The sequence below is a fragment of the Daldinia loculata genome (assembly GCF_022478755.1).
Source record: "Daldinia loculata strain CBS 113971 unplaced genomic scaffold F4817scaffold_31, whole genome shotgun sequence".
Classification (NCBI taxonomy): domain Eukaryota; kingdom Fungi; phylum Ascomycota; class Sordariomycetes; order Xylariales; family Hypoxylaceae; genus Daldinia; species Daldinia loculata.
In genome coordinates this window covers 174,906-193,854 of record NW_026054885.1, presented here as the reverse complement: position 1 = coordinate 193,854, position 18,949 = coordinate 174,906, and the positions used below count along the sequence as shown (strand labels likewise).

General features: G+C 47.8%; 4 protein-coding genes across 4 annotated transcripts; 2 read left to right on the top strand and 2 right to left on the bottom strand.

The window, feature by feature from the left end:
• Nucleotides 1-1,864: 1,864 nt before the first annotated feature.
• Nucleotides 1,865-4,282, bottom strand: F4817DRAFT_366036 (alcohol oxidase; the record flags this gene model as incomplete). The annotated part of the gene is made up of 9 exons (XM_049306941.1): nucleotides 1,865-1,938; nucleotides 2,026-2,163; nucleotides 2,242-2,661; nucleotides 2,732-2,879; nucleotides 2,939-3,584; nucleotides 3,655-3,684; nucleotides 3,749-3,801; nucleotides 3,857-4,051; nucleotides 4,133-4,282. 9 exons carry the CDS (start codon nucleotides 4,280-4,282, stop codon nucleotides 1,874-1,876), a joined length of 1,845 nt encoding a protein of 614 aa, XP_049158103.1. The 3' UTR covers nucleotides 1,865-1,873.
• Nucleotides 4,283-4,774: 492 nt separating this feature from the next.
• On the top strand, nucleotides 4,775-6,144 carry F4817DRAFT_146298 (NAD(P)-binding protein). The gene is made up of 2 exons (XM_049297919.1): nucleotides 4,775-4,976; nucleotides 5,038-6,144. The coding sequence occupies exons 1-2, from the start codon at nucleotides 4,940-4,942 to the stop codon at nucleotides 5,760-5,762; spliced, it is 762 nt and encodes a 253-aa protein (XP_049158102.1). The 5' UTR covers nucleotides 4,775-4,939; the 3' UTR covers nucleotides 5,763-6,144.
• Nucleotides 6,145-6,808: 664 nt separating this feature from the next.
• Nucleotides 6,809-8,049, bottom strand: F4817DRAFT_366033 (oxidoreductase; the record flags this gene model as incomplete). Its single annotated transcript, XM_049306940.1, has 3 exons — nucleotides 7,686-8,049; nucleotides 7,552-7,609; nucleotides 6,809-7,498 (listed from the first exon to the last, which is right to left on the bottom strand). Exons 1-3 carry the CDS (start codon nucleotides 7,991-7,993, stop codon nucleotides 6,809-6,811), a joined length of 1,056 nt encoding a protein of 351 aa, XP_049158101.1. The 5' UTR covers nucleotides 7,994-8,049.
• Nucleotides 8,050-8,627: 578 nt separating this feature from the next.
• Nucleotides 8,628-17,404, top strand: F4817DRAFT_359406 (uncharacterized protein; the record flags this gene model as incomplete). Its single annotated transcript, XM_049306155.1, has 20 exons — nucleotides 8,628-8,660; nucleotides 9,164-9,641; nucleotides 9,750-9,816; nucleotides 9,887-10,307; nucleotides 10,373-10,462; nucleotides 10,519-10,642; nucleotides 10,699-10,811; nucleotides 10,929-11,304; nucleotides 11,355-11,804; nucleotides 11,865-13,139; nucleotides 13,173-13,705; nucleotides 13,736-13,870; nucleotides 13,901-14,011; nucleotides 14,042-14,135; nucleotides 14,169-14,242; nucleotides 14,273-15,016; nucleotides 15,067-15,410; nucleotides 15,524-15,889; nucleotides 15,957-16,434; nucleotides 16,487-17,404. 20 exons carry the CDS (start codon nucleotides 8,628-8,630, stop codon nucleotides 17,402-17,404), a joined length of 7,224 nt encoding a protein of 2,407 aa, XP_049158100.1.
• Nucleotides 17,405-18,949: the final 1,545 nt, after the last annotated feature.

Below are 18,949 nucleotides of genomic sequence, written 5' to 3'. Positions count from 1 at the left end.
GACTTGGACTATTAACATGATATTTTTCAGCAGTTGGGTAATGGCATCACGCCGAGAACCAACGGCTACTACAAGCCTTCTGCCTCACTTATAGTGTTCCATGAAGCATATCGAGCATCGCATACAAATCATGAAGAGCCGATATGCAAGCCTCTAGGTTAGCACCGGGTGTCTTAGGATACTAAACGTGGCGTGTTAGAAGCGCCCATTCACGTGACTTTCACCCTATCAGATCGGGCAGAATACCTGTAAAGTCAGACCGTACTTCCAGGATTCTACTCACAAAATCATATTTCGACAAGAAATCAGAGATATTTTACAAAGCTGCGAGTTCAAAGTTCATTTAACACTAGATAGCTTCTCTGAAAAGGTACTTTAAACGATTTGTGGTCATGCAGTAACAATTGCTAGTGTACTACCCATGGAGTGGAACTCGTGGGGAAAAGTGTGATGAGAGCAAACACGCATTTAGCACCGCTTAGCCACAGGCGTATACTGGTATGCCGGTAGACAAAATATATAAGACGGACTGACAATATCCTACCTTTGACCTTTTTTAGCGCTGTGCTTTTCGGGAATGAGTCTTTTGTCTTCAAGCGCGTTCCTAGGCCGTTCTACGACCTGTCCCTACGCCTCGCAGCCGAGTTTACAGACTCCCATCGGCTTCGAATGCATGTTGATTGTAACTGAGAGGAAGGCATTCTGGTCTATTCCTATCTCAGAAGTACCTTACTTGCCTTGATTCAAGAAGACCCGGACTTTCCTCTAGTGGGACGGAAGAAGATTCTTCGATGTGTAGGAGAGGCAATACAAGGACTTAATAGTCAAGACTGGATCCACACCGGTACACTCTATGCAAGCCAGAAATTGACATTCAAGGCCTCTAACTGATCGATCTATCTTGAGCAGATGTGAAGCCTGATAACATTTTGGCGAAGCCCAGAAGGGCAGACCGGAAGGGGTGTGACAAAGGCGTCAGACATATTCTCTTTTGGACTCGTGGTAAGAGGTAAGCTACGTTTATGTTTAAGAACTTATGCTAAGCTCTATTTACAGTGTAGATACGTTTTTGGGGTTGGGGAGTTACTGCTCTTAGATGATTACCAGGAGCTAGTAAAGAATGGCATAAGGCCGGAACAAGAGATCCTGGTTCGACACTTTTTTAATTTTGGGTTAGTTCCCGAAGGACTCCTTAAGAAAGTTAACATTGAGGATTGGTGCTACGCTTTGGAGGGAGCGCCAGAAATAGCTGAGGAGGCAGTGAAGGAACAGCCTGGACTAAGATTCGAGCGGTGGGAGGAGGAGCTTGGTCCTGAGGCACAAAACATGATATCTAGAATGAAAAAGCCAGACCTGGCGGCTACACCAACGATAGACCAAGTCTTGACACGTCGATGGTGGTAGGCTGATTAGTCACATCACGGTTGTTGGTGTTGGTTCGAATATTTTGCCGCATAAGTGGTAATGCCCTGACACTAGGGGCCCGGCTGTCTGGCTCGGTCAGCTTTTTCTTCATGCTAGAAGCAATAATTTCATGATATCTTCAGGATAAAGGGAGTCAGTTCATTATAAGTATAGATACATAGTATTAAAACTCTTGCCGGGCTGAATACCTAGTTACTAGTATTTTACGGTAACTAGTAAATAACACTATCCTCAGTAACCAAGCCCAAAGATCCACACGAATAAGCTTATGACCATCGCACTTAGCAGTGCGACTATCATACTCCAATACAATTAACTGATGCATACTAAATATATTGCTAATAAAAACTATCTATACCTCTAAAAACACATTATTCCCGTTTCTATGAATATAATACATGGTGCTATTGTTCTAAATTAGAATAGCATGTTAGGCATTCCAAGTCGCCTATTCCGAGCTAAAGCACTGATGCCCTGATAAAATGTCGTCAGAGAGCTTCTCCGCAATAGCATCTGCACAGAAATAGACACTGTTAGCCATGTGATCTTGAAAGCTACCTACGGTTACGAGGTAGTGAAACATGAACACATAGAACTTACAAACTGTTGACATAGGCTGTCCGGGTAAAAGTACCGGCATAATACTAGCATCAATTATGCGAAGGCCAGACACGCCGCCCATCACACAACCGTGCGTATCCACCACCGCAGACTTATCGCTTGACTTGCCCATCTTGCCTATTCGCAACTTAGGTTAATATCTCATAATCTCCGTTCTAGAAGATAGGGCTATTAGGAAAAATAGGGTAAACTCACATGTACCAACAGCATGGTGACTAGGACTAGCAGCACCCTTGACAAAATCTAAGATCTGTTCGTCCGTTTGCACGGCGGTGCCGGGTGACAACTCGCTCTGAAGTACCCCCGTAGCGTTTGCAAATAGGCGGAGCCGTCGCACTGCTGCTATGCCCAGTTCCTGGTCCGCTTTAGTGGTAAACCAAGCCACATCTACCAGTGGATTTTCGGCTGTATCAGAAGAGCTGTTTAGGGTTACCGAGCCGACAGACGAGGGCTTAAGTATTACCACGCCCAAGCTTAGCAGGTCACCTGGGGTAGTATCAGCGGGTCCGGCGGTGTTGAAGATGTATTGGATATCCGGCCAGTCGGCAGGGAAAGAATTCAACGCTGCGCGGGTTTCCTTGCTGAGCTTTGTGTTGTTGGGGAGTTTTTCCCATACTGCATTGGCGCTGGTTAGCGAACCGTCTATTGTTAGATAGTAGGGCAAAAGGGGGAGAGGGTAACGCACAGAGGTAATTGCTAGCGAATGCGGTCAAAGCGCCAGATCGGCTAGTGTAAAACTCCTTATATGCCTCATTGGCGAACGTGACGTTGTTAAATAACCGGTGCTGAGACTCGGCGTTGACTGAGAATAGAGTGCCGTATCCGGGGTGATCCTAAAAGTCACTCGCGGTCAGTATATAGGGGATGCGAACGCTGTTAGAAATATACGTACGATTAGATTCTGACCGACCCCTGACAACGTGCTCACTGCAGGGATATTGAATTTCTGTAAAGTCTCAGCTGGTCCGATACCAGAAGCTAGGAGAAGCTGCGGCGAGCGGAGCGGGCCAGAAGCCACGATGACCTCCTTGCGCGCCGAGAGTACGTATTCCGCCCCGGCAGTACTGACGTGCACGCCGGTAGCCGTCTTATTCCCTGCAAAAAGGATATGTTTCGCTAACGTATCCGGATAGAGCTGCAAGTTAGCAAACGTGTTGGCAGCTATCGCAGCATCGAGGTAAGACGTCTGGGACGAGTCGCGAATCTGCTTGTCGGGATGCAACGTCGCTGGGAACTGTGCATATCCCAGCAGACTTCCGCTCTGGATCTGGCCTGTCTCGGAGAACCCTAGGCGTTTCAACCCGCGGGCAATGTAGGAAGACACGGGGGCGTAGTAGTTCCAGAACGAGACATGCAGAGGGCCGCTTGAAGAAGCGTCGAATGCTGAGGCATCAAAGGCTACTGGAGGACCGCCACGGAGAGTGATATCTGGTGGTGTGAAGTGGACGCCTTTCTTGAAGTACGGTAGAAGGTTCGATAGGGAGTAGCTAGTATCTCCCACGAGGTCCGCCCAACGATCGTAGGAGCCGACTGTGCCTCTAATGTGAGCACCATTGATTAGAATACTACCATCGCAACTTTTACCCTCAGGGTCAGATAGTTTCATACCGTTGATAGGCCATTCCATTACGCGCAGAGCTTGTGCCTGTTAGATCTGGCTTAAATAATTCCTTTCCTAACTGGGTGATGCTAGGCTACTTACGAACCCCCGAAGGTTTTACCCTGGGAATATCTAACTGAACGGCCACCTATTTGCTTTCAGGGGAGTTATGTGAGCGGAAGAACCGAATCTAGTTTGTGGGCAACATACCGCTTGGGGCTTCGTGTTTATCCCCCATTCAACTGTGAGAGGCACTTCCAAGAACTCCGACTCGTAGGCGGGAATCTCGGTTACGTTTCCGGCCGTCTGGTAGAAACTACCGGCCTCTACAACGGCGACGGAATATTTACCGCCGGCGGAGAGACGCATAGCGGCTACAAGGCCAGACGTGCCTCCACCAACTATCTAGTGTTGAAAGTCCGTCAGTAATAAATATCAATATTTATGTATGCAGCACAGGTTCGAATAGGGGCTTTTTCTACTTACTACATAGTCGAAAGTGTTATTCTGACCTGCGAGCCCAAAGGAGTTACTGAAGAGCCTCGTCGAATCACCAGTTTTTTCTCGTCTTGGCTCGAAGGGTGCTGCATTACTCACTCCGAGCAAAGCCGTCACGGCGCAGAGGCCTGTCTCCATCGTAAAACTTTTCATTGCTCGTAGTGTACAGATTAAGTAACATGAAGCTTCTGCGATGATATCAAAGAATCCCTCGATTTCTTGGCTTCATCCATCGCCATTTTTATTTACTACTGTGGTGCTGGCCCCCAACCGCTCGCAAGCGGTTTGTAGAGCTTCAGGGAGTCTCGTGAACAATAGCATCTCAGCTACATCGTTGAATGATTCCATCTTCAAGTTAGCATGACCTCCTCTCGGGGAAGAGTCAGCGGTTTTCTTACACCACTGTCTATTTCGGGCTGTGTGTTTCTTCTAAGTCTGAATCAGTCGACGTAATCCAAGGATCGAGGTACTTCAGTATCTCCGGATTTACGGACTTAATTTATTGGCTTTATTGTTTATGTCCGGGTTACATCTTGTTAATTCCGTGAAAAGGGGTGAAAAGGGGTGAAAAGCGCGAAAACGCCTCGGACATAACTAGGTACCTTTTATCTACGAGCTCTCAGCAGGAAACGCCATGCCACACGGCATTACAACGGTTATTATGTGAGACGTTTTCTCTGTCTGTCGGCGATGTTAAAATAGCCCAGCGTAACCAAAAATCCTTTCGAGCCTTGTCCTGAGGAATCCCAAGTTAACCGCATTTTGAAAATCACAAGTCTTACTACGAAATCAGATATGGCCTCATCAGGGAAGAAGATTGTCTTCATTACAGGTTAGTCGATCAGCTGAGATATGTTTTATTCTAGGATTATCCACTAAGATCAAGGACACAGGGGGGAACCAGGGCGTTGGCTATGAGACAGCAAAGAATCTACTTCTTTCCTCCGAGGAATACCATGTGATTCTAGGAAGTCGGGATCTCTCTAAGGGCGAAGCAGCGGCTAGAGAAATTCAAGCCGTAGACGGTGTTAAGGGCAGCGCGTCTGCGGTTCAGATCGACGTCACGGATGATAAGACAGTCGACGCCGCAGCTGCGCGTGTAGCCTCCGAGTACGGTAGACTAGACGTTCTTGTCAATAACGCGGGGATTATCTCCACCGCCAATCCACCGACTCGCGAGGCTTTTCGGCGCGTATTGGAGACCAACGTTGTTGGTTCCTTAAGCGTCACTGAGGCGTTTTTGGACCTGTTGCGTAAGGCGGTCCACAAACCGCCTCGCCTGGTCTTCGTCACCTCAAGCATGGGCTCGATTACGCACGCGGCAGATCCTAGTTCTCCGTATTACAACCCGTTGGGAACAGAGTACCGTACCAGCAAGGCTGCCGTCAACATGTTGATGGCCATGTATTACGCCCGCTTGAAGCCAGAGGGCTTTTTGGTATTTGGGGCAGATCCTGGACTTTGTGCCACCAATTTCACCGGCGATCCCGTCTCGTTGCGAAAGAGGAATGCCGCTGAACCATGGGAGGGAGGCGAGCGTGTGGCGTCAGTTATCAAAGGGGAAAGAGATGCTGACGTTGGAAAGGTGTTGGGAGTATATGGGGTGTCTCCATTTTAGGGTAGGGCCCGCACCTTGCAACGAGGCTTTGATTCTCGTATAACATGGACACATGGCTTGGATAGATATAGCTAGTTCGATTACATTCGTTACGTTACTCATGCCATCAGTTGAACTTCGAGTGATGGTGCTGTAAGCTTATTCTAACTCCAACAGTTTAGTTGACTTGTCATAATAGTCTGTCCGAGGAAAAGAGAATCTCCCATAGCCGTCGCAAACTAGTTACTATATCAATTACATTATTTCCGTGAGATAATTCGGGATATCTGCGCCGCTTCTTTTGTCCATCCCCTCTTATTATGTCATATTAGGATTCGCTGATCACGATAGACATACGCGTAGGTTAGGTGTTAGAAAGTCGGGACAGAATCGTTGAATTCTGGGTCGGGCTTTAAGAGCTGAAGGAAAGGAGGTGGTCAGAGTTTGGTTGCAGTTTTCTCATGGCGCCATCCCTTGAAGCAGCAACTAAGCATCGAATACGAACACTAGGATGCAATTGGCTGTAGTAGAAAGGGAATTTCTTTTAGGGCGTCTCACATATCTATAAAACCCCCGATTGGCTAATTTAATAACCTGTTCAGGTGATATCAAAACGTTGTTGGTGTTACTTCTTCCACTTTAATATCGATCTATATTCTGACATGTCATCGGCGGCTCCACCGTGTCTGGTAATAAATATCCTATATAAGTCCCGTGATTATATATGCATGCAAAATAACTAGTCCTTCTTATATCGCGATTTATATCCGAGCTGCTCCCACGTATTATATTAGAAGTTGGAGTTTTCTCGCGAGCAAAGGTTACATCACATCTACATAAGAGCAATAAATGCGGTTTCACGACATATACCCCAGAGGCGAGGTAATCAATAAAGCTCAAATTGCTTATTAGAAATACGGACGTGGTACTAAGCGAACGAGTTAAATTATTGTTAAGATTTCGGACAGTTAATGAAAGTATCTTATGAAAATAACCGTGCTACCCCCTTTTCTTCCTTCTACCTAACTTGAGTAAGATGTTGTGCAACTAGCTACTTCGGTATACCCCTAACGGTTTTCCAACACTTGATATACCTTCTGAACTCTCTGAGCCCCCCACTCTTCACATGTCAAGATAGGCAACTTTGCTTTTTCTTCCGTCAGTGGCGGTATAACCGGGCTCGGTAGCGGACGCATCAAAGTAGTGAGGGCAGGCCGATATCCCAGAAGGACGCTGTATTTATCAAGATGGGCTTGCTCTTTGGGGGGGCTTACAACACGGTGAAACCCAGACTTCAAGTGTTCGTTGGTAAGGATAGCAAGTGCATCCCCGAGATTGACAATGACATGTCCTGCAACCGGCTTTACCCAGCGCCAGCCACTTTCGTCACCCTTCATGGTAGCACTGATATCGTAGCCTGGTTCAAGTATCTGGAGGCCAGCAACCCATGTGAAGAGCATGGCGACACTGACAGAGTCCCGATGTGGCGGGAAATTGAACTGGTGAGGATCATCGCCTGGCTCGGGAGCCGGATATCTTAGAACACGGAGGAAATCGTTGGATGGCTCAATGATCTTATGAAGAGACGAGAGAGAACCTGGTTCTACTTGAAGCTTCGTCTCGAGAATTCCAAGAAGAATGTGGCAGATAGAGTTCCCTGTCTCCATAATGGAGCCGAAGAGTTCTTTGTACTTGGCTAGCCATTGCGGTAGCTGGAATCCAGATTCCTTGTCGACGAGTAACTCGTAGAAAGGGACCTTATTATGTAAGAACGACGGGATCAAAAAATTCATTCGCTCTGTGGACTCACATTGAAGGCTTCGCTAAACTTTGGCTGCCCATTCTTCCCGACGCTCGGGCATTTGTATCTGAGCGGGCACGGCGGGTCAGCAATACAAGCATCTTACTATCCCCAGGGTAAGAAAGCTTAATCAGAGTTATTACCCCATATCGAATACCCCCGACCTATCGCGGGCCTTGTAAGCAAGCTTCTCCTCCATCGAGAGATTGGGGAGCACCTGTTGCCCAACTCGGCACACTTCATTACCTTCCTGCAGGAGCTTCTGCCCAATTGGGTGATCTGTCAAGTTGAGGTAGAAGAAGCCGGTTTTGACGGATATGTCGAATACCTTGCGGCTTTCTTCCTCGTTATTTTCAAGCAGACCTTTGAGAGACACTCGCGGGAGGTCAATGACAGGAAGACCTTCGGGGAATGGAACTGTTTCAAACTCGGTTTGAGAGGTCTGGGCCATGGTGTAAGCGTAGATTGGATGTAAGTAATCTAGTAGGATTAGAAGTAAAGACCAACGTGTCTGAGATACTGATGCAATCCTGGACAAACGCGTATTACAGAGTCCTTATATTCCTCAGTTCCCCGCAAGAAGTGGCACTCAAGCGGCGGGTAACGCGGAAAAGGGATCAAGGAGAATCTTCGCCCAACACAGGTCAGGCCATTTTCGAATTCCCGAATGCCACGTCAGCTTTGAAATGTCTCTTATCTTGAGTTAGTAGGTAGTAGTTTGCATATGTGATAATGTCCGCATGATTACCTATGTTGATAGTCAGTAAGCAGAGGGTACTAGGTATAGAGCATACCTAGGTAGTCATATTATTTATAAACCTTTTCGGAGTTTATCTTTGTATTCTTCAGGGTCTAGAGTTATTTTTGTATAGATATATTGTGCTTTGAACGGCAGCAGTTCATGATAACTGATACTAAGTACTACGTTAAGAGGTAGGTACCTAATATATACAACTTTACACCATGTTCCCAAATACAGTGTGTGAATTCTTCACTCCTATTAAATTTTAGCTTTACAAGTGTATATATGAAATCGACTTTACACCAACAGAAGTTACACCAATTGCGTATATTCAGGTATAATGATGTCGACTTCTCGAGATCGTCGACCCCCAATGGTAAGCATCTCACACACTCACCGATGGAGTTAGGAAATTTCTATTGACCGAGATAAAGGAACAGCACTTTCCCCTCATGAGTGCATTGTTTGTAACGGAGATAGCTGTAGATATAGCTGAGTGAGCTGACCGCATAGTGTTGATAGCTTCCAGTTGGCGGATAATAGTTAGAGGTGGGATGGCGTCTTCTCTGATAGCAACTCGTAGAATAGTCGAGACCGCTCATATCAGGTACACAAGATGGGGTAAATGATTGTAAAACATTTATATAACAGCTCGAGTTGACTAGGTAGGTATAGACTTCATATAACTCTGTAACCTACGAGTACTGCTAAGTTACAGTAGGTAAATATACAGGCCTGTTACTTGGTTGAGACTCTTCCCTCCCTCCTTTTATATCACTATTCAACATTTGCTTCAAGATGCCTATTAGCAACATAGCCCCAACTTCTCAACAGCAGTTGGGTAATGGCACCACGCTGAGAACCAACGGCTACCACAAGTCTTCCGGCCTGCTTGGTCCAACAAACGGAGTAGCAAACGGAACGAAAAATGCAATCCGTCCAATTGCTATCTGTGGAATGGCAATGCGTCTTCCCGGTGGTGTGCGAGACGCTGACACCTTCTGGGACGTGCTCGTGAACAAGAAAGACACTAGAGGCCCTATCCCATCCAATCGATATAATGCATCCGCATTTACTGATAAGTATGGCAAGAAAGGTGCCATAAAGACTCAGTATGGCTACTTTCTCGATGAGGACCTCAGCAAGCTGGACACATCGTTTTTTACTATGAGTAAGAATGAACTGGAGAGAACTGACCCACAACAGCGCCAGCTCCTTGAAGTGATCCGGGAGGCTTTTGAAAACGCTGGTGAAGCTGACTATAGAGGCCAGTTGATTGGCTGCTATGTCGGTACCTTTGGAGAGGACTGGCTTCAAATCAGCGCCAAAGAAACCCAACACTCGGGCGGATATATTAGTGAGTAATGTTTAGAATTTGTACATTTTGACACTATTCCTACGAAGATTGCTCTCTATTGCCTACCTTGTAAAACAACTCATAACTAACTTGAGATCCCGTCCATAGTGACTGGTCATGGTGATCTCATGCTTGCTAACAGACTATCGTTTGAATACGATCTCAAAGGTCCCAGGTTAGCCGTTCTATTATACTCCTTTTCTTCCTCATATTTGTAACATAACTAATATTCCAACCTTTAATAGTATGGTAGTTAAGACTGGGTGCTCTGCCTCACTTATAGCGCTCCATGAAGCATGCCGAGCATTGCAACACGGCGACTGCACAGGTGCCATTGTTGCTGGTGCCAACATGATCATGGGCCCAACAACAACGGCTGCGATGACGGAGGAGGGCATTCTATCCCCCGAGGGCTCCTGCAAAACCTTCGATGCCGCTGCTGACGGGTTTGCAAGAGCCGAGGCTATCAATGTTGTTTATGTCAAACTTCTTGATGACGCCATCCGTGATGGAAATCCGATTAGGGCTATCATCCGAAATACGGGAACTAACAGCGATGGTAAGAGTCAGGGTCTGATGACGCCTAACGGAGCTGCCCACGAGAGCTTGATGCGCAAAGTTTACGCAGATGCTGGACTTCCACCACATGAGACAGCATTCGTTGAGGTGAGCCCCTATTGGTACTATAGTCTATTTATCCAATATTAGAATGCTAATACGATGAACTTCAGTGCCATGGGACAGGAACACCGACCGGCGACCCCTTAGAGACGAATGCTATAGGAAATATCTTTGGTTCCCAGGGGGTGTACATAGGTTCCGTGAGTGATACTAGGCTCAGATATGAACCCGAATTGTTAATTGACCATGCTATCAGGTGAAACCCAATGTAGGCCACTCGGAGGGTGCATCTGGACTTACCAGTCTCATTAAAGGGGTCTTGGCGCTGGAGCACGATATAATCCCACCTAATATCAAGTTCAACAAGCCAAATCCCAAGAGTAAGTCTCAGTCTGATCCATAAGATTATACCTACAATAGTATTGACTATACGAAGTTCCATTCTCGAGTAGGAAGCTTCGGGTCCCGATTGAGCCAACGAGTTGGCCCCAAGACCGAGCGAAACGAATTAGCATCAACTCTTTTGGAATAGGGGGTTCAAACGCTCACGTAAGTAAAAGTCCCTGGATAGGTATCTAGGAAAAATTAATGTTGGCTAATCCCCTATAGATTGTCTTAGACGCGAACCCACACCCCATATCGAACGGCCTGACACATAGCCCAAAGCGTGCACAGCTAGCCATCCTCTCCGCAAACACACAAGAATCCCTAAAGACGTATATCGATAACTTGCAAGAGTATGTCGATAAACATCCCAAAAATGCTGATAACATTGCCTACACACTCGGCCGACGTAGGGAGACATTGCCCCACCGAGCCTTTATGGTCATCGACAGCGATGGCGCCGTAGTCGAAAAATCAGCTCCCGCAAAGGCGCCAGTCGGCGATCCTGACATCGTGATGGTATTCAGCGGACAAGGAGCACAATGGCCGGAAATGGGGAAGGAACTCTTCCTCACGGACGAAGGATTCAGAACTGACATCGTAGAGATGGACCGTCTCCTCGAGTCACTTATTTATCCTCCGTCGTGGTCAATTGAAGGTAGAGTAGTTTATTCAACGTTGCCTTATCCTTACTAATACTGGTTATAGCCGAGTTATTTGCGCCGCCGGAAAAGAGTAAGATCCATCGCGCCGAACTGGCCCAACCCCTTTGTACTGCAGTCCAGATTGCCCTTGTCCGAAGCCTTCACAGGGTCGGCATCCAGCCCGCAGCCGTAGTAGGCCACTCTAGTGGAGAGATCGCGGCTGCCTATGCGGCTGGAGCTATCTCGCTTGCGGAGGCCTTAATATCGGCATATTATCGAGGTTACGTGACAAGGGACCAGACCTTAATCGGTGGTATGGGGGCGGTGGGTTTAGGTGTCGCTGATGTCTCTAAATATGTTAAGGAGGGCGTAGTGATCGCTTGTGATAACAGTCCCAATAGTGTCACACTTTCCGGCGACGTGGGAGCGCTAGATGATGTTCTTAACGCGATTAAGGTAGACAAACCCGATGTACTTGCGAGGAAGCTTAAGGTGGACATGGCCTACCACTCAGGTAAGTAACTCGCTCACGGTCGATTGAGGAGAATACTTATGTGCTAACTCGATCGAATAGGCCATATGAAGGGGTTAGGGTCTAAGTATCGAGAGCTTATGGAGCAAGAACTTAAGCGCCAAGGTCTTGCTCGCCAGCAAGCTAGTGTACCCTTCTTTTCATCTGTAAAAGAAAGGGTCATCGAGCATGGCGATGACCTTGGGCCGGACTACTGGATCGCGAACTTGACTTCACGAGTGCGTTTCAACTCTGCAGTACAGCGCATACTAGAGCAACGTCCAGGACGACTCTTCGTTGAGATCGGCCCTCACTCAACACTATCCGGACCACTGCGACAGATCGTATCAAATTCTGGAACCCAATTTCAATATATTCCCACAATGATCAGGGGTTCCAACAGTGCCCACAGCCTAGCTTCGGCGCTTGGCCAACTATTCCAGAGCGGCGTTTCAATCGACAGGTCTGCTATCTTCCCGTCAGGAAAGGTGCTAATAGATCTCCCCCGCTATGCTTGGGACCACAGCGGCGGCTCGTTCTGGTACGAAGCCCGCGTTTCTAAAGAATGGCGTTTCCGCCAATTCGGGCACCACCGTCTTCTCGGTTTACGCATCCCTGAAAGTTCGAGTTATGAACCTTCTTGGCGAAATCTTTTGAGCTTAGAGGATGAGCCTTGGCTGTCAGATCATAAAATCCGCTCAGATGTCGTCTTCCCATTTGCAGGGTATATTGCCCTGGCCGGAGAAGCAATAAGACAGATTACGGGTATTGACGCAGGATACCAAGTGAAGCGCGCAACAGCTCGGTCAGCTATGGTACTCTCGGACCATCCGGTAGAGGTGTTGACGACATTAAGACTTGCCAAATTGACTGACACGGCTGACTCAACCTGGTTCGAGTTTTCTATAACATCGTATAGTGGCTCGGCTTGGATCAAGCATTGCGAAGGACAAATCAAGGCAAGCACGAGCCCATCTTCATCGCCATCTCTTACACCGGATAAGGGTGAACTTATCAGGAAGATCCCCGAGTCAAAATGGTACGATACAATGAATAATATTGGTGTTGTGTATGGACCAGAGTTTCAGGGGCTCCAAAATATCGTCTCGTCTACCACCAAGAACCTGGCTGCTGCTAAGGTCAGTCTTCTGCGTCACCACGAAGATCCGGCTTTCATATTCCATCCAGCGGGGATTGATAACTGCCTGCAACTTGCTCTAGTTGCGCTGGCAAAGGGCATTGGGCGAAACTTTGGCGACCTACGAGTGCCCACTACGATTGAGGACCTTTATATCTCTAGGAGCGCCGCAACGATGGATGCTGTGGCGACTAGCAACGGTCGCGAGTCCATCGCTATTGATTGTATTGCAGACGGAAAGGTTGCCCTAAGACTACGTGGGCTTGAATTGACGACGATGGATAATGACACTACGCAGCAGACTGAGCCGCATGCAGCGGCTCGTCTAGAATGGCTTCCGGACTTCGATATGGTCGACCACGCGACGTTGTTCAGTCCGCCTCGGTCGATACCGGAAGAGACCAGGATGCAGGAAGAAATGACACTTTTATGCATGCTGGAAACTGCTGATAGAGTCCGTGGCTTAGAGCCGTGTTCTTGGCACTTCGAAAAGTTCCGCGACTGGCTGGAGCTCGAGATCGACCGCGCGAGGAAGGGGACATACCCCTTATTAGAGTATTGCAGGGAATATGTAGCACTCTCCTCTGCAGAAAGAAAGCCAATGATCGAAGAGAGATATCAACAACTCCTGCCCCTTTCAGAAAAGGGCTCCGTGGCCATCGGTATTAAGCGAATATACGATAACTGTGAGGACATCTTCGCGGGCAAGATAGACACTTTAGAGACTTTGATGCAGGACGACGTCCTTACGGAGATCTATAATGCCGTCAGTTTTGGGAAAGGAGACTTCTTCAAGCTACTATCTCACTCGCGGCCAAACATGCGCATCCTCGAAGTCGGTGCGGGTACCGGTGGCACCACCGAAATGATCCTCCGGACCCTCGTGCGAGAGGATGGTCATCCACCATACTCCGTCTATACCTTCAGCGATGTCTCTGCGGGCTTCTTCCCGCAAGCCAAGGAGCGATTTTCCTATGCACCTAACATGGACTACAAGGTCTTCGATATCTCGAAGTCTCCATTTGATCAAGGCTTCACGGCCGGAACTTACGATGTCGTGCTCGCACCTAATGTAGTCCACGCCACACCGTCGCTACGCGAGACGCTTCTAAACTTACAGCCGCTCCTGCGACCAGGAGGACTTCTTGTTCTGACTGAGCTGTGCGCTGTTGTGCGAACTCCAAATTACATATTTGGTAACTTCTCTGGTTGGTGGCTCGGCGAGGCAGATGGCCGACCTTATGAGCCTTACGTCTCCGTCGAACGATGGGACGATGAGCTCAAGGCAACCGGTTTCTCCGGGGTCGACACCGCACTTCGTGATGCTGCTGAGCCTTACCATTATTGTGCTGCCATCGTATCAACCAAAGTAGAAGAGAATGCCACTTCTGAAAAGGCGCCCTCGCCAGTATCAATCCTGTGCGACGATCCCGAGGGAGATTTAGTAGGACTCCTTGTTGAAGGACTTGCAAGTTCTGGTGTTTCGGCAAAGGTGTTTCGATTGGGACAAAGCCTACCGCACGACCAAGACATTGTATCCCTTCTTGATCTAGAAAGCTACTTCTTCGAGAACATCTCGCCAGAAAGACTAAATGCGTTTCAACAGATATTACAGGACTACAAGTCAGGCTCTATAATATGGCTGACCAGACCAGCTCAAGTAGACTGCAAAGACCCGCGATCCGCTCAATCCATCGGTGTCGCACGATCCATCCGAGCTGAATCCTCGGTACCTTTCTATACGCTAGAGATTAGTCCCACAGAACCTCAATTCTCGACCTTAGTTCAGAAAGTATTGAGCAAGATTCGACGTATCGAAGACACCGACTTGCTTGCGCCCGATAAAGAATATGCCGTTGACGCTGGTGTTGTCAAGATTGGCCGATACCAGCCATTTTCAGTTGGTAAAGAGCTACAACAGAACGCTAGTGGTGCTGTGGTTCAGGAGGTGAAGGCATTGGAGACTGCCAAGCCTGGATCCCTGGAGAATGTCGGCTGGGTCGGCGAAGCTATTTCGAGTAGCCTTGGAGATGACGAGGTTGTGATTGAGACACGGGCAGTGGGAGTTAACTTCAAGGTGAGTATATGATAATTCCTCTACGCTAATCGGCGTTAACAATGAAGTAGGACGTCCTCTATGCGATGGGTATTCTGAAGACCAGTACAGAGAATGTTCCGTTAGGTCTCGAACTGGCCGGCATCGTCCGCCAGGTTGGTGCAAAAGTAGATGGTCTAGCTATCGGAGATCGTGTAATGGCAACTCCACCGAACGCATGCTTCAAGACGCAGGTTAAAACGCCGGCTTCTCTTGTCGCAAAGATACCGGACGATCTCACTTTTGAGGAGGCGGCCTCTATGCCTATATGTTACACAACGGTGATAGAGTCGCTTCTGAATATTGGGCGACTAGAAAAGGGACAGGCTAGTATATTTCGTCTCTGTTGCTCGAGCGCTGGATCTAACAGGTTGCAGTCTGTTCTTATTCACTCAGCGGCTGGAGGTGTCGGGCACGCAGCAATACAAATCTGCCAAATGGTTGGCGCAGAGGTATGTCTTAACCGTTTCAACCGACTTACATGAGTAGAACTAACGGAGAGATACTCGAAAAGATATTTGCAACTGTCGGAAGTAAGGAAAAGGTAGAACACCTTGTAAAGAAATTCGGTATTCCGACTAGCCACATATTCCATTCACGAGACGATTCATTCGTTGCCGATTTGATGCGTGAGACCAATGGCCGCGGAGCTGACATTGTGCTCAACTCCCTTTCTGGAGAGCTATTGCACGCTTCCTGGGACTGTGTCGCCGAGTTCGGTACCCTGATCGAGCTCGGGAAGAGAGACGCCATCGAGGGTGGTAAGCTTCGGATGAGGAACTTCATAGAGCATCGGTCATACTCCTGTGTCGATATGACGCATCTTGCACAGAAGAGGCCACAGAGAGCTGGAGCGTACGTACTTTCTTACCATACTCAGTATCAGATGCAAATTTAAATACTAACAAGTGATTTTATATAGGGGTTTGAAGAAGTGTGTTGAACTCTACCGAACTGGTTGCATAAAGCCAATCGGTCCGCTCTCTGTATTTGACGCAGGCGACGTTCAAGATGCATTCCGCGTAGTGCAGGACGGAAACCATATTGGCAAGGTGGTTGTCCGTGTACCTGAAGATTCCTCGACTCTCACAAGCATGCCTAAACACTCTGAGTTGCGCTTGAAGAATACCGCTTCATATCTGCTAACAGGTGGCTTGGGTGGCCTTGGGAAGGTTATCGCTACCTGGCTCGTCGAAAAGGGGGCTAGATCGCTAGTATTTCTATCTAGAAGTGCTGGAAAGACACAACAGGACCAGGAGTTCTTCCAAGAATTGCGAAGTATGGGGTGCGATGTGCGCGCTGTACCGGGTCGGGCTGAATCAGTTGAGGACGTTGGAAGCGCGGTTTCGCAGGCTCCATATCCCATCAAAGGAGTTATCCATCTGGCGATGGTTCTCCGAGTAAGTTAATTTCAGCTCTCTCTTTGGCAGTGTCTTACTTATTTTTCGTTAGGATTCACCGATTGCAAGCATGAAACATGAAGATTGGGTGGCTGCAAATGCCCCTAAGGTGACTGGTGCTTGGAACCTCCATGAGCACCTGAAGGAACATGCCCTTGATTTCTTCGTCATGGCTAGTTCCATGGTAACTATTGTCGAACAACCAGGGCAAGGGAACTACAGTGCTTCAAACACGTTCCTTGAAGCTTTCACTCAATATCGACGTTCCCTATCTCTCCCCGCGACTGTGCTTAATATCAGCCCAATAGACGGCGTGGGCTTCGTCGCTGAAAACCCATTCGCAAGGAAGAACATGAAAGCACAAGGACTGTACTTCTTGAGCGAGGCGGAGCTTCTGGACTTTTTCGAACTGGCTATCATCCAATCACGCCCTTTCGAAGAGCTCAGCTCCACAGGCAACTCCACGCTGACTCCTTGGACGAGTACCGGCCAATTAGTTATGGGTTTACGATCCGAGGGTGACCTAAATGACCCAAATACACGAACTAACTGGCGCCGGGACCGACGAATGGGCTTCTACCACAACAATAATGAGAAGGAAACCAATACAAGGGGCAGTTCCAGCGAGCTAATCGCGTTCCTAGCACGGGTAGCTGATGATGTCGAAGTATTGGACGACCCGCAAAGCGTCTCATACCTGAGCCACGAAATCGGTAAGAAGGTATTCAGCTTAATGCTCAAACCTGAGGACGATCTAGATATATCCCTAACATTATCGCAAATTGGATTGGATTCGCTCATGGCAATTGAGTTGCGCCGCTGGTGGAAACAGGTGTTGGGCCTACAAATCAGCGTCCTCGAAATCATGGCTACTGGAACGTTAGAAGCGCTGGGAGGTGTCGCCGCTAAAAGCTTGAAAGATAAGTTCGCTGGAAGTGATACGCCCGAAGAAAAAAACCGGATGAGTTAATGGCGCCAAGCGAAAGCTAGGTTCTGTATTAATTAAAACCACAATTATAATATAACTACCTCTCGCTCAAACACCTACATGTCTTTATTAGTCAAATAAGGAGATTATAAATGTTGACTTGCAAGCGAGTAGGAGAAGAATTAGATCCAGGTGTCTTTCATGTGGTATAGTAGTCGTTGCTATCTTTCAGTAACGATTCCTTATTGATGTTGCTCTCATTGGGAACTATCCCCTCAATTTGATTGTGTCCCTATAGACCCTATTGCTGCATCGTAAATCTGAAGGAGCTGTCTGCGACATTCCACTCCTTAATCTCTCATACCGACCCGAATTTCGGAGTAGCGGAGACAACGAAGAAAGCCTATTAATGATCTGAAAGAGGCCATGGGATTCTGCAGAGCTCCACGTTCTCTTATCAATACGAATGTTTTCTAAGGGGCCGGGGGAAAGTCGGTGTATAATCAAGGTCGTTGCAATTCATCGACCGGTGAGACTCTCGGCACCCGGCGCATTGTGGAGAATTCTTGCGGACTGTAATCAAGTTTAAGTCAATTCAAGAGACATCGTGGCTGCAAGATCCCCCCACCGAACCGTTTAGTCGAATTGATCCCCCGGAGCAAATATCTTGAATGTAATGAATATTGAATATGCGCTCGATGTAAAGCTGACGTCGTTTCTCTCCCCTTTCGACGATTTCGAAGGGACAATGTGACTAATCCTAGCCTTCTCAATAAACTCTTCGTCAAACTGATGACACTTATAGGTGTTGAACTGAGTGTACCCCAAGGATCGCATTTGGATTCGACGGACCATTTACTAGGATCATGGATGTTACCGTTGCGGAGGCTGGGCCGGTAATACTAGCGACGTTGAATCTGTACGGCAATTGTTCAGATTTGCCAGCCCCCCCGGATCACCCGCGAGGCGGGAAATGGCAGCTGAGATGTTCCGCATCTAATTGCGTATTCTGTATTCACGTGAAGTAAGAGGACACTCTCCGAGCAATAACGACAGGGGCCACCATACAGCCATTTATGAAAAGGTGTAGAAAATTCAAAACTGTGGACTTTACCTGCAGAGGTTCAGAAACAATTACTTGGCTTTTTCTATCATGATCCCTCAGTATTTCAAATTCTGTAGTGAGTGAGGGCAGGTCCGTTTGCTCCGCGGTGGATACTCCTCGATACATTTGGGAGCTATTATTAGGTACTGGATATGCTTGATTCGAAGATGCAGTCTACGTTGCCGAATACTTGAGGTCAATCGATAGGTGATAGAGAACGCCTAGGAATGAGTTTGTAGCGCCACATCTCGAGTATTCGACCTCGCTCGAGCAATTTTGGTTTTTTAAAGTGCAAGCCGAGCGTCTAAGTAATCGATTTAATCGTTTTGAGGCGCCTGTAACAGGGCGGTATCGGCTCAGATTGCTCGGAATTTGCGACTCGAGATGTAACCGGAGGCAAGCAGGCCGCTAAGTCGAGTACAGGGTTGATTCCTTATGCGCTGCGTGATTCAGATCCTGCATGGAGCTCGGCGCCAAATTAA